The sequence below is a fragment of the Oncorhynchus tshawytscha genome, linkage group LG04 (assembly GCF_018296145.1).
Source record: "Oncorhynchus tshawytscha isolate Ot180627B linkage group LG04, Otsh_v2.0, whole genome shotgun sequence".
NCBI classification, from domain to species: Eukaryota; Metazoa; Chordata; class Actinopteri; order Salmoniformes; family Salmonidae; genus Oncorhynchus; species Oncorhynchus tshawytscha.
This window is the reverse complement of record NC_056432.1, coordinates 22,795,883-22,821,645: the sequence shown is the minus strand read 5'-3', so window position 1 is coordinate 22,821,645 and position 25,763 is coordinate 22,795,883. Positions and strand designations below refer to the sequence as shown.

General features: G+C 43.1%; 2 protein-coding genes across 4 annotated transcripts; both read left to right on the top strand.

Moving 5' to 3' along the window:
- The first annotated feature begins 1,318 nt into the window (after positions 1-1,318).
- On the top strand, positions 1,319-15,006 carry LOC112248329 (golgin subfamily A member 1). 3 transcript variants are annotated; one of them, XM_024417245.2, is made up of 24 exons: positions 1,319-1,562; positions 2,182-2,506; positions 6,034-6,124; positions 6,785-6,859; positions 7,608-7,705; positions 7,786-7,818; positions 7,941-8,069; positions 8,315-8,484; positions 8,726-8,837; positions 8,997-9,080; positions 9,209-9,334; positions 9,450-9,545; positions 9,689-9,784; positions 9,891-9,986; positions 10,159-10,308; positions 10,732-10,827; positions 11,061-11,150; positions 11,383-11,485; positions 11,597-11,757; positions 11,923-12,072; positions 12,220-12,279; positions 12,387-12,602; positions 13,965-14,051; positions 14,383-15,006. In XM_024417245.2, the coding sequence occupies exons 2-24, from the start codon at positions 2,378-2,380 to the stop codon at positions 14,461-14,463; spliced, it is 2,529 nt and encodes an 842-aa protein (XP_024273013.1). In that variant the 5' UTR covers positions 1,319-1,562; positions 2,182-2,377; the 3' UTR covers positions 14,464-15,006. The 3 variants fall into 3 exon arrangements, with proteins under 3 accessions (XP_024273013.1, XP_024273012.1, XP_024273014.1); XM_024417244.2 differs by having other exon boundaries at positions 10,156-10,308; positions 14,383-15,005; XM_024417246.2 differs by lacking the exon at positions 6,785-6,859 and having other exon boundaries at positions 10,156-10,308; positions 14,383-15,005.
- A 3,056-nt stretch (positions 15,007-18,062) lies between these two features.
- Positions 18,063-20,097, top strand: LOC112248328 (60S ribosomal protein L35). Its single transcript, XM_024417243.2, has 4 exons — positions 18,063-18,198; positions 18,680-18,816; positions 19,391-19,472; positions 19,908-20,097. Exons 1-4 carry the CDS (start codon positions 18,196-18,198, stop codon positions 20,055-20,057), a joined length of 372 nt encoding a protein of 123 aa, XP_024273011.1. The 5' UTR covers positions 18,063-18,195; the 3' UTR covers positions 20,058-20,097.
- Positions 20,098-25,763: the final 5,666 nt, after the last annotated feature.

The following is a 25,763-nucleotide window of genomic DNA, read 5'->3' as shown; positions in this document are numbered from 1 at the left end:
GCCACGGAGAAGGAGAGCCCACAGTTCTTGGTAGCGGGCCACGTCGGTGGCACTGTGTTATCCTCAAAGCGGGCGAAGAAGGTGTTTAACAAGACAGAAGCAAGACGTTGGTGTCCACGATGTGGCTGGTTTCCCTTTGCTGTCCTTGATTGTCTGTAGAACCTGCCACGTACGTCTCGTGTCTGAGCCGTTGAATTGTAACTCAACTTTGTCTCTGTACTGACGTTTTGCCTGTTTGATTCCCTTACAGAGGGATTAACTACACTGTTTGCATTTGGCCATATTCCCAGTCACCTTGTCATTGGTAAATGCGGGGTTTGTGTTTTCAGTTTTGCGCGAATGCTGTCATCTATCCACGGTTTCTGGTTTGGGTAGGTTTTAATAGTCACAATGGGTACAACATCTCCTATACACTTCTGGATAAACTCAGTCACCATATCCGTATTCGTCAATGTTATTCGTCAATGTTATTCCCGGAACATATTCCAGTCTGCGTGATCAAAACAATCTTGAAGCATGGATTCCGATTGGTCAGACCAGCATTGAATAGACCTTAGCATGGATACTTCTTGTTTGAGTTTATACCTATAGGAAGGGAGGAGCAAAATGGATTTGTGATCAGATTTGCCAAATGGAGGGCGGGGGAGGGCCTTTAGGCATTTTGAAAAGTTGACCAGAGCGAGTACAACAGTCAATGTGATGGTAGAACTTCGGTAGCGAAGTTCTACCGTACTATAAGCCCACTCCGAATACCTCTTCTACACTGGCGGTTTTGGAGCAGCCTCGAATAAGTTCAATTGCCCTGGGGGGTACGAACAAAGGATATCATTCGGGAAAGTCATATTCCTGGTCGTAATGCTGGTGAGTTACCGCCACTCTGATATCCCAACAAAAATTTCCGGCTGAATGTAATAACACAAAAAACACTCTGGAGTAATAATGTAAGAAATAACACACACAACACAAAAAAACCTGCGAAGTTGCTTAGGAGCTAGGAGCAGAGCTGCCATATATGTCTGCACCATTTTATACACACACAGGAGTAATCCACTCAGTGTCCGTCGCCCTGTTTTAGTTGACTGACATGAAGTAGAGTGAATATTTTTCACACCTCGCTTTAAGATGCAGTCTAAATAAGAGAAAGGGGGCTGGCAGGTAGGATTTACTTTCTCCCTGTCTCTGGTCCACACTCCAGTACAGTAGGTGGCAGGAATGCTCCATAACGTTGGATAACAACCACCGATAAATCCCACAAACGAAGAAGAAGACCACCACCACCACCACCACCACCACCACCCCTCCCCCTCTCTCTCATCGGATATGTCAAATGAACATGGACCCATATGAAACGTCAGCACAGTGAGTGTAGTAGCAGTTTACGTATTGATGTTAGCGAGCTAGCCTAGTAAAATACAGTCCAGACATAGAAATACATTTGTCGTAAAGCAGTATATTTGTAGAGTTATTACATTGGGAAACGGTAGAGTTTATATTCGTTGCAGATAATACGTTTAACGCAATGGACTTCACTTGGATTTTTTTACTTTCTCGAAGTTCATACGGTAAGAGATTCCATTGATTAGCTAGCTACTGTTAGCTAGAGGATAACAGTAACCATAACAGCGTCAGCTATACTAGCTACTGTTAGCTAGAGGATAACAGTAACCATAACAGCGTCAGCTATACTAGCTAGCCATCTTCATTGTTGAAACCATCTGTCTTTTCATGATCAAGTCGTTAACTAAACGGGGACTGACGGATTTCTTAAATCTCGAAATGTTGAAATATTTACAGAATGATAATGAACTATTCAGCTAGCTATCTAGTTGGCAAACTGCTAACCGTAGCTAACTTGAAGCGAGCAGCCATTGCCAACACTGTGAGTAGCTAGCTGCCATAGCTAGCTACATCGTCTCTCATCTTGTCATCCAGCTAAAATATCATTAGCCTCTTTTAGATGTCTCTTTTAGCAAACTTACTAGTTAAACCTGCTGTCACGTATCTGTCAACTGATCTGGTGACATGACAAATCATAAGTGCGGCACAAAAGGACTATCTGCAACTGCAAGTTTTTCCAACTACCAGGAAACATGCATCACTCACTATATCCTCATTCCACATCTCTAATAGTAATTGTCTTCATGCTGATTACTGTGACACTCTCTCTGTTGTCTGTTTCAGATTGAAAGAGGAATGACAATGACAGTTCCCTTGCCTGTGAGAGGAGGCTACACTGGAATACAGTTGTTCTGTGACCAAAACAAGGGACCTTGAAGGACCACAGCCCGTGTGACAGAGGACTTGCATTCATTGTGAAGCTTTTGGGGAGAGTAGCAGGCAGTACACTTGTGTAAAGAAACACTAAGGCAAGGTGGAGATGTTTGCCAAACTGAAAAAGAAGATAGCTGAGGAGGCAGCCACAGCCCCCCGGACCGGAGTCCGCATGCCTCGGTCCTATAGCAAAGAGTCCATTACGTCAGTGGGGGCAGACTCGGGGGATGATTTTGTAAGTACCAGTTTTGTTACCTCACTGTCACTCTGTCCATGCCAGTCATCTTTTGAACCCACCAAGAGTAGTTGGTCACATGACACGAAACACAATCACACACGATTCTGTTCGCTTAAGAAGTTTTCCAGAGCTATTCTATAAAGGAGGCATCATGGAAGATAAGGGAGGTTTCTTTTAAACGATTACTTTTGGCCTCTAATTTTAATTGGCTTTAACTTTGCATTTATGAAACACAAACAATGATAATTTTTATCCTGTACACTCTTTCAATTCACCATAGGCTATTGTATTATTACAGTTTTCTCAGTGTTTAGAGATATTCTGAGGCCCCTCCCAGACAGTAATGGCCCAGGCCCTCCATTAGTGTTTCTCTCTGTGGCCTGGTAAGAGCATTTCAGTGGCTCTCTCCTATGTAATGGAGCTCCTGGGACTGTCATGATGCTGTAAGTCACTACCATATACATGGAGCATATCAGATATCCCCAGTACCGTGATGTCAATAGCCCTGAATTTTATGAGATCAATATCTAATAATGGCTTTATGAATTTCAGCAAAATTGTAGGCCTAATGTACAAGACTTACATTATGCAGAGCCAGGGAAAGAGCAGTAAAGTAATTTGCTGCATTTTTAAGTTTGGTGTAATTGTCCTTTATTAACGAGTAGCCCTGCCTATATTTTGATGACATTGCCTTTTGGATTATGAGTTGCGTCTGTGAGTCAGCTAGCTTATTGTTATATGGTTGGGTGTGTCTGGAGATAGGCATCCAGAAGCCAGTGGATGCCACGGCTTAGTGTAAATATATGAGTTCCCCTACGACCGCTCTTTTGTAAATGATGAATTCACATGAATTCTAAAATTGTAGGCGCAAACCTGTGTAACCTGAAGCCATGCTCGGTTGTCAGCTCTGCAATGCTCTGTTCACTTGATGACACACAAAATGTTTATTTTCTCTTTTGGAGAAGGTAGCTTAACATACTATATGTTGAGACAATTCAGGTTACATTTTCATTAGGCTAATCAGTAATACTTGTGATGGTGTTATACCACATTGCACAGTTAAACATATAATTTATATTCAGAATATCATGTATTAGGCACTGGAAAATATTTTTTTGTCGATGTTATTGGAAATGCATCATAAGTGTTAATCAGTTCAGTGGTAATTTTACACTTCCCACGGCTACAATTATGAATAAAGTGGCTCATCTTACAGGGTTACCCAGATCCAGTCTTCTGGGGCTGATGTGTATTTAAGTCATTGACTGGCAAGAAGGTCAAAACACCTGGTAGACTATCCCTTGTCATCCTGATTCTACTACAAATTTGACATCAAGCTAAAGTAAACACACTCGTAGCCATGAGTTAGGTACCGATGATATGACATGTTGTTATAGCAATAATGGACTGGAGCCTGGCCTGTAGGCCTTACATCATGTCACCTAGTCACAGCCTTGGCTGGCATGAACAATTAACTTTTGTGTGGGTATGATGGGGTGCTATTCTATGTATGTTGTGTCAATTGATGTATTTATATGGAAGCAGTTGCGCTCTTTAATTGTCCAAGTCAAATTTGCCCTTGGACAATAACGTACATCTTATTGTATATACACTGAGTATACTAAACATTAAGAACACCTGCTCTTTCCATGTCATAGACTGACTAGGTGAAAGCTATTATCCCTTATTGATGTCACCTCTTAAATCCACATCAATCAGTGTAGATGAAGGGGAGGATATAGGTTAAATAATGATTTTTAAGCCTTGAGACAAATGAGACATGGATTGTGTATGTGTGCTATTCAGAGGGTGAATGGGCAAGACAAAAAATGTAAGTGCCTTTGAATGGGGTATGGTAGTAAACGCATCTCCTCCTCACGGACTGCACCAGATTTGCCAGTTCTCGCTGTGCGATGTTACCCCACTCTTCCACCAAGGCATCTGCAAGTTCCAGAACATTTCTGGGGGGAATGGCCCTAGCCCTCACCCTCCGATCAAACAGGTCCCAGACGTTCTCAATGGGATTGAGATCCGGGCTCTTCGCTGGCCAAGGCAGAACACTGATATTCCTGTATTGCAGGAAATCATTGTCATGCTGGAAGGTCAAGTCAGGATGAGACTGCAGGAAGGGTACCGCATGAGGGAGGAGGATGTCTTCCATGTAATGCACAGCGTTGAGATTGCCTGCAATGACAACAAGCTCAGTCCGATGATGCTGGGACACACCGCCCCAGACCATGACAGACCCTCCACCTCCAAATTGATCCCGCTCCAGAGTACAGGCCTTGGTGCAATGCTCATTCCTTTGACGATAATCGCAAATCCGACCATCACCCCTGGTGAGACAAAACCGTGACTCGTCAGTGAATAGCACTTTTTGCCAGTCCTGTTTGGTCCAGCGACGGTGGGTTTGTGCCAATAGGCAACATTGATGCTGGTGATGTCTGGTGAGGACCTTCCTTACAACAGGCCTACAAGCCCTCAGTCCAGCCTCTCTTAGCCTATTGCGGACAGTCTGAGCACTGATGGAGGGATTGTGCGTTCCTGGTGTAACTCTGGCAGTTGTTGTTGCCATCCTGTACCTGTCCCGCAGGTGTGATGTTCGGATGTACCGATCCTGTGCAGGTGTTGTTACACGTGGTCTGCCACTGCGAGGACGATCAGCTGTCCATCCTGTCTCCCTGTAGCGCTGTCTTAGGGGCGTCTCACAGAACGGACATAGCAATTTATTGCCCTGGCCACATCTGCAGTCCTCATGTCTCCTTGCAGCATGCCTAAGGCACTTTCACGAAGATGAGCAGGGACCCTGGGCATCTTTCTTTGGGTGTTTTTCAGAGTCAGTAGAAAGGCCTCTTTAGTGTCCTAAGTTTTCATAACTGTGACCTTAATTGCCTACCATCTGTAAGCTGTTAGTGACTTAATGACCATTCCACAGGTGCATGTTCATCAATCATTTATGGTTAATTTAACAAGCATGGGAAACAGTGTTTAAACCCTCTATAATGAAGATCTGTGAAGTTATTTGGATTTTTACAAATTATCTTTGAAAGACAGGGCCCTGAAAAGGGGACGTTTCTTTTTTTTGCTGAGTTTAGGTTCCAGGCACACCAGTTTGTGTTGAACTGCAATGCTGCTGGGTTTTTCACGCTCAACAGTTTCCCGTGTGGATCAAGAATAGTCCACCTCGCAAAGGACATCCAGCCAACTGTGCGGCGCATTGGAGTCAACAAGGGCCAGCATGCCTGTGGAACACTTTCGACACCTTGTAGAGTCCATGCCCCAACGAAATTAGTCTGTTTTGAGGGCAAAAGGGAGGGGGGCCAACTCAATATTAGGAATGTGTTCCTAATGTTTGGTATAGTCCGTGTTGATCTTCTCAGTGTGATATTTCATAGACTCTTCAACCCACAACGTAGATGTTTCTAGTACCCGCTGACCCATTACTATGGAAGCTCCAGTGTGACTTGCTGAGTTGCTGTGCTGATGAGGATCCCTCTGTTCTGTGTGTTTGTGTTGACCTCCAGGCCTCTGATGGCAGTAGCTCCAGGGACGACCTCTCCTCCCAGATCCTCAGAAGGAATGATCAGATTCGCAAGCTGGAGGCCAAACTATCAGGTAAGACATGTCTGTATTGAGCCAGTATAAACAGAGTAGGATGAGGTGGCCATCCTAAGATTAGTTTTGCATTTCCCCATTCAATAGTTAAGCTTAGGTTTGGTGGTGGATAAGCTGATTCTAGATCTGTGTCTAATGTACTTAAAAACAACTTCTACCCAGAGCAGTTCACTCAGGTCAAAGGTCACATAACCCACAGGTGATGTCTGGTTTCAGACCTCCAAGGTTTTTGTTCTCAACACTGACCCTCATAAGGTATGATGGGGGTAACTCTTACAATTTCTTTATTCTTTACCACATTCCCATTCGGTGAACATTAAGAACAAATGCCATGGCTTTTAGTCTACCTTTGGGGGTTCTGTGTGTCTTCTCTCCCAGATTAGTGTGATAGCTACTCCTCCCTCAGATGTGGTGTGTGTGTGTGTGACCCCTTAGAAGAGGTTAAAAGTTGCACGTCCTCATGCAGCGTCTTAACCAGGATGGATTTCTCATCTAAGAAAATCATTGTTTTCTTTCCTTTTGTATGCCTCTCTTCATTTATTTTATTCCTCCTCCTCCCTGTCCCTTTACCATAATCCACCTATCCCCCTTTCCTGGGTGTGTGTGTACTTGTGTGTTTCTGTGATGTTGGTATCCCATCACCCCACCTCCTGCCAATAGACTACGCTGAGCAGCTCCGACTTATGCAGAAGACCAAGGACAAGCTTGAAATTGCATTAGAAAAACATCAGGATTGTACGTACCTTTATTCTCCTCCCATTTTGCTTCCTTTCTGTCTCATTTGTTTGTCTGCTGGATGGGGTAATGGTCACCCTAAGCACCATCAGTCGCTCGCGGAGGGGTTGAGAATCATGCTGTCACTTCTATAGATTTCCATGTAAACAAATAAATTGATGAAACCAAGGACTTACATGCTTGTTCATATAGAATTGTTTAGAAATGTTTGTGGCACTCAGCAGCGTTACAGTTCTTGACACAAACCGGTGCGCCTGGCACCTACTACCATATCCCATTCAAAGGCACTTAAATCTTTTGTCTTGTCCATCCACCCTCTAAATGACACGCATACACAATCCATGTCTCCAATTATCTCAAGCCTTAAAAATCTGTCTTTAACCTGTCTCCTCCCCTTCATCTTTACTGATTTGAAGTGGATTTAACAAGTGACATCAGTAAGGGATCATAGCTTTCACCTGGATTCACCTGGTCAGTCTGTCATGAAAAGAGCACGTGTTTTTAATGTTTTGTATACTCCGTGTAAGTCCATGTGGGATGTCTCTGTTGGCCATGCTTAGATGCACAGCTTGCCTTTGCTTCTGGGGAACACTTAGTTTGGTATACTGGACACATTCTATGGTCAATTTTACCACCCGTTCACAGCTAGCAGCAACTAACCACTGACAATTCCATAACTAGCTGTTTGAACCGAGCCATCTTTGGCTAGGCTGTTGTGTTCACCCTCTTTCTGTCTTTCACTATCCAGCCTCCATGAGGAAACTGCAGGACCAGAATGAGACTCACCAGGCCAATAGAGCCAAAATGGCCGAAGGCATGGCTTTGGCACTGGACAAGAAGGATCAGGTGAGCATCATATCCTTTGCACCACAAGGCATTCATTTGTGTGTGTTTATACTTAGATGAATTCCTGTCTTTGTCTGTAGGAATGGATGGAAAGGATATCTACGCTGGAGCAGGTACGCTAACATCTAAACTGCATTCTAACATCTGACAAAAGTTATCGGTTCTCATTCAGCCAGTCAGTCTTTGCATGTGTAGATGAGAGATCTAACTGGGGGTCATCCTGTCTGTTCCTCAGGAGAAAGCGTCTCTGTCTGTGAGGCTAGATGAGATGATGGAGCAGAGCCTTACTCTGTTCCAGAAGAGGGATGACCTGGACGAGCTGGAGGGCTTCCAGCAGCAGGAGCTCGCCAAAGTCAAACACATGGTACGCACTACTGACAACAAGGTCCCACTGTCTAACTCTAACCCACCCACCACATTGCGTGTATGAGGAAAGTCAAACGTAGACTTGTCAGTTTGTGCTTTATCCGTCTGCCTGTTCTGATTCAAGCTGTAGCTGTGTCAGTAATGATCCATCACAAGTCTTCCTATTACTCTAGACAATAATTGTATTTCAACATTTTTTATAGTGAAGTCCTTTCTGTGGTTGATTCTGTTATGTTATGGTAGTTACTGAGTAAGGAGGAGCAGCTGGTCCAGCAGGAGCGAGTGCTCCAGCAGAAGGGTGCCGAGCTGCAGATGGCCAAGAAGGGTCTGGCCGAAGCCCAGGAGCAGCTGCGTGTTCTGGGAGAGGAGCATCAGGAAAGTTGCAGGCTCAACACAGAGCAGGAGATGGAGAGGTAAGGACAGGACACAGAGATTGCCTTGATAATGCCATGAATTCAGTAGTTGCAGAGATGCTGGTCTTGATGACTGAAAGTAATGACCTTACTCATTGTAGAGCTTGCCCCCCCCCCACCTCTTTTCTATAAGGGAGAGTTAGTATGCCAATTCTTTTGATGAAGTCTGCCTGTTTTCTTCTGGGTTGTCTGTGGTTTTGGTGGTTGTCTAACAGTACAGGGTGTGTGTGGTCTCCTTTAGAGAGGAGCTGCTGGAGGTCAGGGAGGAGGCTGAGAAGAAGATTACTGAGCTGGAGGGCAGAGGCCAGAACCTGCAGAAGGTCATCCAACAGGTATCTGAAGACTTCCAGAAGGTGAGCCCTCTAACCCAGAGAGAAATCCTTTACCAAAATCCTTTCACTGCATTGAAATGGTACAGATTTGTAATGACAGCATATGAATACGGTAAACTAAATGTGATAATATTTGATAAAATATTTCAGATTTAGTGATCTAATTGTGTATCTTCTCAGTCGCGGAGCGCGGCAGCAGCTGTAGAGAAGTCTCTCCGTACATTACAAATGGAAAACAATGCCCTGAAGCTGCAGCAACACAAAGTAAGACCAGACCACCATGTAGCTACCTATATCTACCCCCTATTCGTTCTCTTCACACTGCCCTGTGGAGGGAGGTACAGTGTGCTGTGTATTGACCCAATCCTCTCTATCCTTGCTGTGGTCCCCAGGCTGCAGTGACTGATGAGGACAAGGAGCGTGTGCTGCTGGACCTGCAGGAGAAGATCTCCTCTCTGGAGAGACGTCTGCATGGTAACCTGAGTGAAGACGAGCTCCTCCAGGAGCTTCTCAAAGAGGTAACATAAACAGTCAGCTAATCCTAAAGACAGAGGGACTCCAGTGGAATTAGTTTAAAGAAAATACCACAGAGAATGGCGATTCATTTCTTAGCTCCTTTTTCCTGATGTGTAGAAGTCCACTCTGGAGCAGAGGCTGGAGGACACGAGAGTTGAGCTGCTGGAGGCACGCACCAACCATGCAGACACGGTTAGCTCTTTGGAGACTCAGGTAAACAGTCCTCTCTCTACCTCTTCATCAGCATGATATACTTCTTCACATGCCACTGGCTTAGATGCTCCATTAGGTAACAGTAATACATGAAAAACTGTATGAACTCATCTGTTAAGCATATTGTATCTCAACTCCCCCAGATATCCAGTCTCAACAACAATGTGACTGAACTACAGACCCTGCTACGACACAAGGACGACTCTTCCAAGAACTACAGAGAGAGAACGGACGCACAGGTAAGAGAACAGGTACACACTGGTGAGAGAGAACAATGTAAGCATTTAAGACCTGTGCTCTCTCTCTACCTTCAGTCTCTCACACAGCCCCATGTCTCTGTCTCAGATAGCAGGTCTGGAACAGCAGGTGCAGGAGAGCAATGAGAGGCTCAAGAACACTGAGCAGCAGATCTCTGACAAACAAGCACATCTAGACAAACTGGTAAATAAATGTCAGATTACGGGGAAAGATGCTCTACCACCACTGTTCATGGATTAAGTTGAACATGAGGCTGGAGCAAATGCAGTTTAATTGTATTTATTTTCTTTAGACTGAGTAGGCTTTTAATGTGATGTTAAGACGGCCCTTTCCCCTGTGGTCCCTCCCCCAGCAGGCAGAGTGGAGTGTGGAGAGAGACAGTCTGCAGCAGCAGGTGTCTGCAGAGCGGCAACAGGGCCAGGAGAGGGCAGGTCGGCTGGAGGAGCAGCTCACTGCACTGCAGACAGAGAGAGACACCGAACACACCTCTGCCCAAGCCAGGATTGTGAGTTACAGTTCTCATCTCTCACATCCTCTGTACATTTTAATTCACAAAACTGTTCTAAATTAAATGTGCTGCGTAGTTTTGTAACCTGAATATTAAAGTCAACTGTATCTTTGGTATTTGATCATTTCTATGCAGATTTTGATCAGTTTATCCATTGGTCTCTGTGGATTGTTAATTGTCCATTATCGGTTGCCATGTAATTTATCTCTGCTACAGGGCTGGCATGAAACTGGACTCTCAAACAAGGCCATCAATTTTTGTATCTATCGATATTGGACTGTGTTCATATGCATTCTAATTTCTGCTTTTCTTTCTCAAACATCCCTTTGTCTCTGCTTCTCTCTCCCTTACCAACCACTCTCTCACTCTCTCTCGCTCTGTCTCTCTCGCTCCCTCACCCATCTGTGTTGTATTTCCCAGAGTGAGTTGGAGCAAGAGAGAGCATCTCTGCTGAGGGGGAGGGATAAAGCTGATGTTGCTCTGAGGAGGCAGGCAGAGGGGCTGGAGCAGGCCAGGGTCAGACACACTTCCTGCTTTATATTAGGCAGTCAGTTGAAAACAGGAAGTCACAGATTTCCTGAAGAAACAAGATATTTTTAAAATTAAATTGCGTTCTTCAATCATTCCAGCTGTTTTGCATACTGTGCCACACCATTTCTATGAGAACTGCATTCCTACATTACAACTCCCCAAAAATTGTCCTGTTGCCTGTACAAACGGGGTAATGATGTCCCTATATGTGTCCCCAGTCAGAGCTGAGCAGCAGGCAGACAGTGAGTGTGGAGATAGCCATGGCTCTGGAGGACACCAGGAGACAGAAGGAGGTGCTCCAACTACAGGTCTGGAGATGCATACATATTTACTCTCACAGCATACATTTTTACTGTACTCTTTGAAATAACAAACAGGATTCTTTACACTGTGTTGGAACGAGGTTTGAAACAATTGCAGATGCATTTTCCTTAACGCCCATAGTGCCTGAGTATGATTATCTGTTACAAAGCCATGAATTCAGCTTGTGTTGATTATGTGCTCGTAAATAGATGATAATGTTACTGTCTCCTTTTCCAGGTAGGAGAGATGATGGCGTCACTTCAAACAACATCGCAGGAACTGGCCCACGTCACTGAGCAGCTGAAGCGGAAAGAAGAGGAACTCCAAACACTTCGCAATGGTAAACACTTTCTCTGTCCACAGGTGCCCTTTTCCTCCATCTCCCATGCTATGTGAATTCAGAAGTTGTAGTGTTTGTCTGATGTTCCCTTCCACGCTATTCGTTTTGCAGAGCTGCAGAGTGCCCAGAGCTCCCTGTCCCAGCTGCAAGAGGAGACAGAGGGGCTGCAGGCAGCAGCCCAGGAGAGGCAGGAGGAGAAGGACAGCCAGCTGGTCAGCTTGAGGCAGGAACTCCTAACCCAGAATGAGCAGTTGGACTCCTGCCAGTTACGGGTCAGAACACACACAGGGAGCACAGCCATTAAGCTTTTAACTCATAACCTGTACATAAGTCCAAAGTCTGTCATTACATATCATGTTAGGTCTGCATGTCTGTTGTTGATTGACTTTGCCTGCTTTGTCTGACTGTGCCTCTGTGTGTGTCTGTGTCCCTCCCAGGTATCGGAGCTAGAGGTAGAGACTCTGACGTTGCAGCAGACTCCAGAGCTGTGTGAACTGGACCAGAATGGGACTGTGACGGTGGATGACCTGGACCACATGCAGAAGGCCAACCGAGACCTGGAGCAGCAGCTCAGTGACAAGAACAAGGTCAGTACTGGATGAACCAGAAACCATGATCACCACACAGGCATGGTCAGATAATTAATGCTTGTCTGAAATAGCTGGAGCAGGACCATTTCATTATTCCTGTGTGTTTTAGGTGCTGTTATTGATTGGATGACTGTTGCTTTACAGACCATTAAGCAGCTGCAGCAGAGACTAGCAGAGCTAAAGAGGACCTTGCAGAAGGAGCTGGTGAGACATTTAGATAACTTAGTATGGGTATATTTAAATCAAATTAATTTTTTTCAGTTCATTAAAATATTGTTTTGTTTCATGGTTTTTGTCTGTTTCTGGTGCAGAAGCTGAAACCTGAAACAGAGTCCGATGGGAAAGAGAGGGCCCAAGAAGGGAGAGAAGAGAGGCCAGACAGAATCTTTACAGAGCTCACTCTAGGCCCGGCCCCGGGCCCAAACACCACTGTCACCAACACATCTGATCTCAATGACTCACGAGAGATCAACTTTGAGTACCTCAAACACGTGGTGCTAAAATTCATGTCATCCAGAGAGGCTGAGGTGAGAGCAGTCCACCTGGTCCCTGTTACAGCTAGGCCATATACACAGCTAGGCCATATACACAGCTAGGCCATATACACAGCTAGGCCATATACACAGCTTGGCCATATACACAGCTTGGCCATATACACAGCTTGGCCATATACACAGCTTGGCCATATACACAGCTTGGCCATATACACAGCTTGGCCATATACACAGCTTGGCCATATACACAGCTTGGCCATATACACAGCTTGGCCATATACACAGCTTGGCCATATACACAGCAGCTTGGCCATATACACAGCTTGGCCATATACACAGCTTGGCCATATACACAGCTTGGCCATATACACAGCTTGGCCATATACACAGCTTGGCCATATACACAGCTTGGCCATATACACAGCTTGGCCATATACACAGCTTGGCCATATACACTGAGTGTACAAAACATTAAGAACACATGCTTTTTCCAGGTGAATCTAGGTGAAAGCTATGATCCCTTATTGATGTCACTTGTTAAATCCACTTTAATCTGTGTAGATGAAGGGGAGGAGACAGGTTAAATAAGTATTTTTAATGCTTGAGTGGCACAGCGGGCTAAGGCACTGCATCTCGGTGCAAGAGGTGTCACTACAGTCCCTGGTTCGATTCCAGGCTGTATCACATCCGGCCGTGATTGGGAGTCCCATAGGGCGGTGCACAATTGGCCCAGCGTCGTCCGTGTTTGGCCGGGGTAGGTCGTCATTGTAAATAAGAATTTATTTTTAACTGACTTGCCCAGTTAAATAAATTGAGACATGGATTGTGTATGTGTGCCATTCAGAGGGTGAATGGGCTAGAAAAAATATTTATGCCTTTGAACAGGGTATGGTTGTAGTTCCCAGGTGTACCAGTTTGTGTCAAGAACTGCAATGCTGCTGGGTTTTTCACACTCAACAGTTTCCCGAACACTTTCAACACCTTGTAGAGTCCATGCCCTGGTGAATTTAGGCTGTTCTGAGGGAAAAAGGGGGTGCAACTCAATATTAAGATGGTGCTCCTAATGTTTGGTATACTCTGTGTATACAGTCAGTTTATTAGGTACACCACCCCATTCACGAAAATGGATCGCTCCTACAGACAGTGAGTCACGTTGCCGTGGCTTGCTATATAAAGCAGGCAGACGGGCGTTGAGGCATTCAGTTACTGTTCGATTCAACGTTAGAATGGGACTTTGAGCATGGTATGATCGATGGTGCCAGGCGCGACAGATTCAACTGACAAGTGACTGTGCTAGATGGGTGTACCTAACACTCACCAGGAATTGTATATCTGATGTCTATGGTCATGGATGAAGTCTAAATCTCTCTGTGTCCCCCTCTCTCTGTATCTTAGGCCTATCAGCTGATCAGAGCAGTGTCTGTGTTGCTGAACTTCACTGGTGAGGAAGAAGACATGTTGAAGCAGACTCTGGAGTACAAGGTGGCTTTCTCCTTTCACACCTCGTTTCCCTGAAACTCATGTCAAATGAATGGATGTTATGGCCTGAACCACAGTCAGTGTGTATCACATGAAATAGGCCATGACCCTATTTTGTCCTCAAATGTTGTCATTTCTTAAATGTGCGAGCTATCTGTTTCTTTTAGAATGACTTAAGCTGCATCTGGAGGGAAATTGTTATTTTTATAGAGGATACTATAACATTCAAACCCATGTTTTGCTACCTATAGACCCTTTACCAGTTGTAATACTAGTTTTAGTAGTCCAATGATATTTCATTTGATATAATTGTAACTATCGCTGTATTTTTCAGATGTCCTGGTTTGGATCCAAGCCTTCTCTGAAAGGTATTGTCCGGCCATCAGTTTCAGGGGCACCTGCTCACTGGAGCTGAGGGGACTGAGAGAGGAAGAGAGGACAGACACACACACACATTACTTTTATCATGCGTTTGCATGACTTCTCCCACCACTGTGGCAACCAAATGAACACTGTAAAGAGAACACAACCCAAGCTTTAAAATGGTTTCTGACATGACACAGATTCCTATGTACTGTAGCTCCTCAATCTCTCCTGATCATTTTTTTCCCTTAATCTTCAAGAGAAAAGAGAATGGTTCTACAATGACTTAGAAGGGCAAAGTCTTGTTAATGTGGTCTGTTTTGGGGTTTTTTTGGGGGGGGGGTGATTTTGATTTAGAAGTAAAATGGTTAAAGCAGACATGGTGTTGACCCATTTGATAAATGTTAACCTTAAGAGAAACCCTCCTCCCTCCCCTTGGAATGAGGTTAACATTAGATCTAGCTCTGTCATGGACACAGTACAAGTACACTACATTACCAAAAGTATGTGGACATCTGCTTGTCTAACATGCCATTTTTTTATATATTTTTTTATTTCACCTTTATTTAACCAGGTAGGCTAGTTGAGAACAAGTTCTCCTTTGCAACTGCGACCTGGCCAAGATAAAGCATAGCAGTGTGAACAGACAACACAAAGTTACACATGGAGTAAACAATTAACAAGTCAATAACACAGTAGAAAAAAAGAGTCTATAAACATTGTGTGCAAAAGGCATGAGGAGGTAGGCGAATAATTACAATTTTGCAGATTAACACGAGTGATAAATGGTCATGTACAGGTAGAGATATTGGTGTGCAAAAGAGCAGAAAAGTAAATAAATAAAAACAGTATGGGGATGAGGTAGGTAAAAATGGGTGGGATGTTTACCGATAGACTATGTACAGCTGCAGCGATCGGTTAGCTGCTCAGATAGCAGATGTTTGAAGTTGGTGAGGGTGATAAAAGTCTCCAACTTCAGTGATTTTTGCAATTCGTTCCAGTCACAGGCAGCAGAGAACTGGAACGAAAGGCGGCCAAATGAGGTGTTGGCTTTAGGGATGAAATTCCAAATTCATGGGCAATTAATATGGAGTTGGTCCCCCCTTTGCTGCTATAACAGCCTCTACTCTTCTGGGAAGGCTTTCCACTAGACGTTGGAACATTGACGCCGGGGACTTGCTTACATTCAGCTAAAAGTATTAGTGAAGTCAGGCACTGATGTTGGGGGATTAGGCCTGGCTCGCAGTCGGCGTTCCAATTCATACAAAAGGTGTTCGATGGGGTTGAGATCAGGGCTCTGTGCAGGCCAGTTAAGTTCTTCCACACCGATCTCAACAAAAATGTTCTGTATGGACCTCATCATGGGCACGTGGGCATTGTCATGCTGGAACAGGAAAGGGCCTATTCCAAATTGTTGCCACAAAGTTGGAAGCACAGAATCGTCTAGAATGTAATTGTATGCTGTAGCATTAAGATATCCCTTCACTGGGGATTAAGGGGATTAGCCCGAACCATGAAAAACATTATTCCTCCTTCACCAAACTTGGTAGTGAGTGATGCAACCTGAGGACAAACGAGTTTTTACACGCCATGCGCTTCAGCACTCGGTGGTCCTCTTCTGTGAGTTTGTGTGGCTCAATGTACTCAATTTGATACACATGTCAGCAACGGGTGTGGCTGAAATAGCCGAATCCACTCTTGTAGGGGTGTCCTCATACTTTTGTGTATATATGGCGTATGTCTTATTCTCCAGGTGTTAAGAGTGGGATGGGTCAGGCCTACCAGACTGTCACAACTCTTTTTGACAGAGAAGATTATGTCTCTGTGCTCCAATGTTTTTTCTTTAATTTAGACATAAAAAATGGTATTTACTGCCGTTGACTACCTATGCCAGGGTTCCCCAAATAGCGGTCCATGGGCTGAATTTGTCCTGAGTGTGATTTTATTTGGCCCCCAATGTTTTCTGAGCAAAAATGCTATTTTTATATATATATTTTTTTATATTGTTGGACATAAGACTGTAAAAACGTCTGGAAATCAGCTCCAAGTTATTTTAATTTTGGACATCTGTTCCCAAATAGCTTCCTGAAATTATTGTTTTAATCTAAAATTCTTTCTGTTTGGGATTCTTGCGGTCAATTTGAAGTCTACCAATATTTGTAATTATGTTCCAGCCCCCCGACCATTCCAAAAAATGAGCCTGCGGCTAGATCCAGTTGATGATCCCTTCTCTATGGTTGGGAAAGAGATATTGTGGAATTGTGAGTGCATGATAACAAGAACCTTGAAAATGCTACCATCCCAATCAACCCCTCTTCAGTTGAATGGAACGCCCCAAGATTTCTGATGGACCCTTCACAACAGTCTTTAATTTGGTTCTTTCCATTAAAAATATAACTTCAGATGGCTTATGTAGGAATAATCCATGTTAAAATCAGAACTTGTGATGTTTCTGAAGGGGAGGTGAGAGTCATACATCAATGTCTTTGATATCAATGGAGAAAATCTACGTCATGTAGACAGGAGAGGAGTACTTTTTAAATATGTTAAATAATTATTGAAAGCTATCTAAATCAGAATTATCGACAGATGTGCTCTACCTTTACCTGCCTTGTGTTTGTGTAAATGACAGTACATTCCATGTCTATTTATATATGATAACTGTACATATGCATTGAGAACTTTATAAATCACTGGGTGTAAAATCATTTGGTTTGACCTCTTGCAGTATTTTACACCATGTTTTACCTGTCTGTCCATGTAGCCAGTCTTGGCTTGATGTTCTGTCTCACTGTTCATTGACATCCTGTACAGAACTAAGTGACCATTTGTGTGAGCTTACAATGTGAGGGCATTAACAATGTACTGGAGGAAAGACCCCTTAATACAGTATGCATGCCTTATAGCAAAATGCATTGGTTTTCTGCAGGGGGAAAACCTGTCTCCTTACATTCTGAATAGAATGTGAACCATATTAATGGCTAAGGTGTGAGGCAACAACACAGCAGTCTGCACTCTGAATTCTACTCCCATATCATGTGAGAAATATCCATGTGTCTGGTTACATTACAGTACTGTAGCATTTGATGTCACATTCATTGGGTTTATGCGGTCAGTCAACTCTGGGGCTGGGAGGTCGAAGAGGAAGGTGACAATGATGCATTTTGTGAATAAGGTCCTCCCCGTCTTTAAACTGCTGTCATAAAATGGACACGGTCTACATTCAATGTCAAAACACCACACTGTGTTAAGTGACCTGCTATTGAATAGTATCTGGTACCACAAATGTAGTATAATTCCATAGAACTACAATAATATCACAGCACAAGTGACTATGACTCTACTGCAAGGTCACCATAAAAAAAAACTTATGCACTTATTTTTTTTCACTTCTGTTTGATTCTGCTATGTGTGGCTAACTTTGGTTTTTAACAAACAATCTAATAAATCACAACAAATTCTATTAATTCTCATTTTAACAAGGGCTACCACTACAAATTATTTTATTTTGTTTTGTCTTCATTTCTTGTTAATAAATAAATGTTAAAAAGCATAAAGGTTTGTTTCCATTACTTTTTCTTGGGGACATGTTTTTTGGGTCTTTCCACGTGATTCTAAGCAGAGATGCAGCAGAACAAAGTAACAATAATTCCCACCTGAATCCACTGAGTGGCGCTGTGGGCATTTTCCCCGATACGCAACAAAAGGAACGCCTCGGACCGGAAGATAGCTTCTGAGCTAACACGTTGTCGGTCTTTCTTTTCCTGTGGCAGCAACGAGGAACATGGTGAGAGGCTCGCGTCTTTCGTTCAATTCATTAAAATTGCGGTGTCTAGTCCACATAAAACGACCACAGTTGATAACATCCATGAGCATAAATATCTTGTCTTGCCACTTGTTTCTGACTGCTCAAGAGAGGTCCTTTATCTGTCACTTACCACCATAATAACCGAACGCGAGCAAGCTAAAAGCTACCGCTACTAGCAAATGCATGGATGTCTAGTTTGCAACGTCGGCTATCAAACATGTCTAGTTATACTACTTGCAAATGAAATGGATGTTCGCTAAATAACTAGTAACGTCGGTGAACTTTCAAACATTTCAGAACAATGCTTTCGATGTAGTTAACGTATGTTGCCAGTTACAATAGTTATATTCATTTTCAGCCCACGTTCAAAATGGGTAGCTCGCTGGCTACGTAACTTTACATTTTCAAAGATAACTTAATGAATATATTTAGATGTATCCCCGTTTGTCAATCTTCACAGGGCAAGATCAAGGCTAGAGATCTGCGGGGCAAAAAGAAGGAGGAGCTGCTCAAGCAGCTAGATGACCTGAAGGTAGAGCTGTCCCAGCTCCGCGTAGCCAAGGTTACTGGTGGAGCTGCCTCCAAGCTCTCCAAGATGTGAGTATTATTTGGGCTGCATAAATGGTAATTAAGAGTTTGGCCTGGGTTCTGAGTGGGCTGTAGTTAACACTGTCACACAATCTATGGCTACATCATGGTGGAGAAATTAGTGGTTTCTCAGTTGTAATCTGAGTAAGGCGATGGGTAAGTTATATGATTGAATTGGTATGTAGAGATTTGTCACTGAACATGGCATGCCTTCAATTGTGTAGGCAACTCCACGCACATTTACACTGGGGGATAAAAAGAACGACACGTCCCGTGTGTGGATATTGTCTCAAATTTTGAGCAACTAAAGTACCACGCACATAGACAAACGTGTCGAGCAAGTTCAAATGTAATTAGATTCAATATTCAGGCTTGAAATTTAAATCTCTACGATTTTGCAGTGTTTTGTTTAACTGTATACCAATAATTGGTATTCAATTTGTGTTTATTAGTCAATGTATTTAGGTGTAGTAGGGAAATAAAATGTGCTTCTCTTTTTGCTCAAATCTCAAACACCCTTTAAGTTGAGGCTTCTTTTCCTTGCATTATAATTAACCCTTAATTTTGGTTCTGTTTCCTCTAGCTGTGTCGTCCGCAAGTCCATCGCCCGCGTTCTGACTGTCATCAACCAGACGCAGAAGGAGAACCTGAGGAAATTCTACAAGGTAAGGGCAATGCCATCCATACACGTGTATTTAACAAATCCGTTAAGCAAAACATAACCTGCTGATGAACAGTCAAAAGCAATGGGCAGGCATTTGACCACAGAACATCGGCTGTCGTATTCTGTTCATTTCCCAATGATTCTACATGTTGACTGGCCACTGTTCATCAATACCCAACAGGTGATCTACTGCGCATGGTGCGGGTTATGGTGTCTTGTCAACATGTTAAACATTCTACAGATTAGTTTGTAATGTGACCCATGTAACCTCAATATTTGAGAACTAGGATGAGTGACAACCCTGACTATTCAGCCCATCTAAGTGCTGAAGACCATAATTTAACAAAATGCAATAGCAGCAACTGTTCTGATTTTTAGTATTGGTTTAAATGACCATGTAGTGTTTATTTTAATTTGATTGTGAATGTAATTTCAGGGTAAAAAGTACAAGCCCCTGGATCTGAGACCCAGGAAGACCCGTGCCATCCGCAGGAGACTTAACAAGCATGAGGAGTCTCTCAGAACCAAGAAGATGCAGAGGAAGGACCGCCTGTATTCCATTCGCAAATTTGCTGTCAAGGCTTAAAGCTGTTTCTCTTGTACAAATAAATTGACTAAAAGGAGAAGTATGTCGTCTTCTGTAAAGGCATGTGAATCATTAGTGTGGTAATATATCTGCTTCAGTGAGCAGGTGGAATATTGATTGCAAACATTTAGAGTAATTATTTGGTGAGACATTTTATATCTGCTTTGCAATGTTAATATGCACTGATAAGGGATGTTTATGTATGCTGATGAGGATCCTGTTGTGCTAGAAAATGTTTTTGGTTGGAATTGGGACAGCAGCAATACCTTTGCTAAAATACTGATCTGAAGAATGTTGTATTTCATAGGACTAAAGACCTGTGGCATGTATTCATTGACAAGGGCACAACTTTTTAGAAAGTTTTAGAAGTGGGGGACAAAAAAAATAAAATCCAGTCGGATGAACACTCCAAACAGCCTACCCAACCACTCGGAGGTGTCCACATGGTCCTAAAGCACACTGTTGCCTAGTTTTGATTCACAATCCAATTATAAAATGGGGGGTGTCCTCAATGACTGTTGCGCCCCTACATATTGGTTTGTGTACTTGAGGTGATGATGAAAGGAATCCTAGGGCTATGTGAACAAGCGTGGTACTATACTTCCTGTCTTATCCATCTATGTATTGTATGTGCAATATCTTTCTAATACTCAGCTTGAAGTAGGTAGAAAAAATTGTGTTTTTGGGACCAGGAAACTTGGAAGGCTGTTGGGGAAACATCAGACATTTGTCTGCAAGGACAACATGTATCCCACACCTGTCTTGTATAGTGCACTGTTTTCCATTTTGACTTTGGTAAGTCTCTTGAAATGTGTCCTGTCGGTCGTCCAATAAAGACCACACAGCAGATATTACAGCTGGCCATAAAATATAATTTAATGTCATCTGGACAGCTCTGGGAACATGCAACTGATTTCATGTGTTCAGGAGAACATTTGTTTGCAGATCCACACATTTTAAATCTCTAAGCATATTGCCAAATTCACTTGGAACATACCAGTACTTGACCCTAATTGCACTGGTTTGTAATGGGAGATGGGCTAACACAGGGCATATTAGGCTAGTGGCAAGGCCTCCACATTTTTAAGATGCCCTTACCTGAGGTAAAAATGTTTAAATTCCATTTATGAAATGTAAAATATTTCTAATTTTATTACAAAAGTGGTTCAATTGATGGATACTGTGAGACCCCCTAAACTCTCAAAGTGCAGAATAATGGCTGGGGAGAGGATGGGCCATGTAAGTTCATTGCAAGCTCTGATGTTGCTGAAATTTGATGTAGCCAGTTGTCTGCACTACACAAAATAAACAATAGGATATCTTAATGCATATTGGAAATATAGACCTCTTAATGCAGAGATACTATAGGCAGAAATATAAACTATGAATGTAAGTATTGTGAAATGTAAAGAGAACATTGGTTTAATCACCAGAACACAAATCTTTGCAATTGAGTTGTTTTAACCAGTTAATTCAATAGCAAGCAATGCAAGATACGTGTTTAAAATTGCCCTTAGAAGTGCTGAAAGTAATATGCTACAGTACAGTAGATTACAGTTTTCACATTAGGCAATGCACTTACATTACCCAACAAAATTGACAAAACATTTCCATAATATCTTTCCAATGTTTAATCAGAGGTGTGATCAATGAAGACATCTGCTACAATCATTCATACAAAAAAATCATATTTTTCAGATATAATTGCAACATTGGTGTACTGTCTGTAATCACATGTAAGAAATTAAATGCATTTGGCCATACATTCTCATCCACATCACAGTGAATGTCCTCATTGGTCATGCACTGTGGGAAAATGTTTTGGCATGGCAAATCCAAGCTTGACATTGGTCTGCATTGATGTCGTCGCATGCATCATCCATGGCCAGAAGGAGGGTGAAACGTTCATGGGGATGGTGATCATACACCTTCCACCTCCATGCTGAAAAAAATGTCTCAATAGTGTTGAAGAAAGGAGAGTATGGGGGTTTCGGGTCATGAACCAGGGATGGGCCTGAAACCTGACATTGTCCCACACAATGACATAGGTGACCCCTTCACCCCTTCACCTTGGCAGGCCTGCTCAATTTAATTGAGAAACACAATGAGGTGTGCAGCGTTGTAGGATCCAAGTAATGGCCGATATCCTATCACGCCATCTTCAGAGATCGCTGCGCACATGGAGATGTTTCCCCACGTTGCCCAGGCACTTAGACGGTCGCCCGTTGGCCGATGAGGTTCTGCCCACAGCGTCGAGTTTTGGCCATATTGAAGGCCGCTTCATCAACGAAGATATACTTGTGATAGTTCACAGCAGCATCAAGCACCACCCTCTGGTTAGTTATTTTTACAGTATTGTTCCAATATGATATTGTGAAGGAGCCTATGCTTCACCCGGTCATTGTTTCTCTCAAAAGGCACTAGGTAAATGTGTTTCATAGGTATCTGGTGCCTCTTCAAAAGGCAGGTGATTGTTGGTAGGCTGATGGACGCCACATTGGCAAAGGTGTAAAGCGCATATCCTGCAGACTTTCCAGTTTTCTTGGTGAAATGTTCTCATGATCAAATTGACAGTGATCTTTTCAGATTGGGGTGAACTAATCTGGCAGCCTCTGCCATGGTAAGTCCTCTGTTTATCAAATGGTCAACGACGATGGCCCGGACAACAGTTCCCTGCCGTCTGCCTGTCTCTCTCTGATGTCCACCTTTTTGACGGGGCCCATGCCCACCTCTTTGACGGGGCCCATGCCCACCTCTTTGACGGGGCCCATGCCCACCTCTTTGACGAGGCCCTTGTCCACGAACTCTTTGATTTCTTCCTTCACACACAACCTTTTATATGGTGACCAATTGCAGTTACCACTATGTTAAATCAATTAGCATTAACAAGTAGTCATTATGTATGGTTATATATCATATATATAATTTAGATGTTTATAGTTTACAAACACACATATTTCTATAGTTCTCAAAATCCATATACAGTAGGTCTGTAGCAGTTTGGTTCAAGAGTGTCCCCCCCTTTGAAGAGGGGGATGACCGCAGCTGCTCTCCAATCTTTGGGAAACTCAGACGACACGAAAGAGAGGTTGAACAGGCTAGTAATAGGGGTTGCAACAATTTCGGCAAATAATTTTAGAAAGAAAGGGTCCAGATTGTCTAGCCCGGCTGATTTTTAGGGGTCCAGATTTTGCAGCTCTTTCAGAACATCAGCTAACTGGATTTGGGAGAAGTAGAAATGGGGGAGGCTTGGGCGAGTTGCTGTGGGGGGTGCAGGGCTCTTGACCGGGGTAGGGGTAGCCAGGTGAAAAGCATGGCCAGCCGTAGAATTATTACAAGTCAGCCATATCAGCGATGTTTTTTTAAAGGCATTAAATGAGGCTGAATTAACTGTTTCGCTGCCGAACAAGGCTCCGCTGATAGCCAGGTGTAGCAGGGGAAAGGTGTTGGGACTCTACTGTTGGGACAGCTTTAAGTAGGCCCTAACAGTTTGTGGGAACCGTTTGTCACCGTTATAGTGCAATTCATGTATTGTTTAGTGTTGTGGTGTAGTGGCTTTTCTGGCATGCATCCCACATTTACTCTAGGATGCATGTACATAGTCCACCACAAGGGGGCAAAATGTATCCACACATACTTTGATGTAACTAGGCCATAGGGCCTACTACTGTAAGGTATCAACCAAAGTAAGGTAGTAAGTAATGTTATTTGTGCCAGTGTGACATTTGGATAAGGAAAGCTGAAATAAGGGGCTCCGGGAATAGGCATTACTAAGTCAGTAGCTTAAGAAATTTGATTTGCCAGAATTTTCCACTGCTCTGCTTATACGGCGATGGGAAAAGTCTCAGCTGCTGGCCATGGCACACAGAAACAGTGAGATTGAACAAAATATTATGTGATTCCCATCCATTTGCTGTTTTCCATGGAATACATGTGTCTCTTGTTTCAGTTCTGTATTCGCTACACCATTATTTTAATGTTGTTTATATTATGTCTGAAGGGATCTGGACAATTTAAGAACCCAGTCATGACATGGACACAGTGCCCTTTTGTTTGTGATCTATTTGCATACTTTCATGATATCTCATATGATAAGATGACCCAGGTCTCTATTAGCCCAGAGCTAAGTGTGTAATATATATGTACAGTGCATTCGAAAAGTTTTCAGACCCCTTTTTCCACATTTTGTTACATTACAGCGTTATTCTAAAATTGATTAAAAAGTCCCCCCCCCCCTCATTAATCTACACACAATACCCCGTAATGACAAAGCAAAAAAATGTTTTTTAGACATTTTTGCAAGTGTAAAATAATAAATATCTGAAATATCACATTTACATAAGTCTTCTTGGGTATGACGCTACAAGCTTGGCACACCTGTATTTGGGGAGTTTCTCCCATTCTTCTCTGCAGATCCTCTCAAGCTCTATCAGGTTGGATGGGGAGCGTCGCTGCACAGCTATTTTCAGGTCTCTCCAGAGATGTTCGATCAGGTTCAAGTCCGGGCTCTGGCTGGGCTACTCAAGGACATTCCGAGACTTTTCCCAAAGCCACTCCAGCGTTGTCTTGGCTGTGTGCTTAGGGTCGTTGTCCTGTTGGAATGCTGCCACCACCATGCTTCACCGTAGGGATAGTGCCAGGTTTCCTACAGATGTGACGTGTGGAATTCAGGTCAAAGAGTTCAATCTTGGTTTCATCAGACCAGAGAATCTTGTTTCTCATGGTCTGAAAGTCCTTTAGGTGCCTTTCGGCAAACTTCAAGTTGGCTGTCATGTGCCTTTTACTGAGGAGTGGCTTCTGTCTGGCCACTTTACCATAAAGGCCTGATTGGTGGAGTGCTGCAGAGATGATTGTCCTTCTGGAATGTTCTCCCGTCTCCACAGAGGGACTCTGGAGCTCTGTCAGAGTGACCATCTGGTTCTTGGTCACCTCCCTGACCAAAGCCCTTCTCACATGATTTTTCAGTTTGGCCAGGGGGCCAGCTCTGGGAAGAGTCTTGGTGGTTCCAAACTTCTTCCATTTAAGAATGATGGAGGCCACTGTCTTCTTGGGGACCTTCAATGCTGCAGAAATGTTTTGGTACCCTTCCCCAGATCTGTGCTTCGACACAATCCTGTCTCAAAGCTCTACGGACAATTCCTTCAACCTCATGGCTTGACTTTTGCTCTGACATGCACTGTTAACTGTGGGACCTTATATACAGTGGGGCAATTGTGCAAGTTCTCCCACTTAAAAAGATGAGAGAGGCCTGTAATTTTCATCATAGGTACACTTCAACTATGACAGACAAAATGAGAAGAAAAAATACAGAAAATCACATTTAGAAATCACGAATTTCGAATGAATTTATTTGCAAATTATGGTGGAAAATAAGTAGTGATGATGATAAGTATTGATGAGGGATTGTTTTTTATTTTGATCCATTTTAGAATAAGACTGTAATGTAACAAAATCTGGAAAAAGTCATATCTTTCCGAATGCACTGTATGTTTACATACATGTATGTTTGCTTTTTCATCAGGAAACTTACACCCTCTTCCTCTCAAAAAAGAGACGAATACAAATATTTACCTTTTCCTGAACTGGAAGTAAGATCACAATATCTTTTTAGCCTCTGGCATTCCCTTTGTTCAGGTTATGTGAGATTGTGTTTTTATGCAATCACAGCTCCCTCTGTATGTAAGGTCTAACCTTTCAGCTGACTAA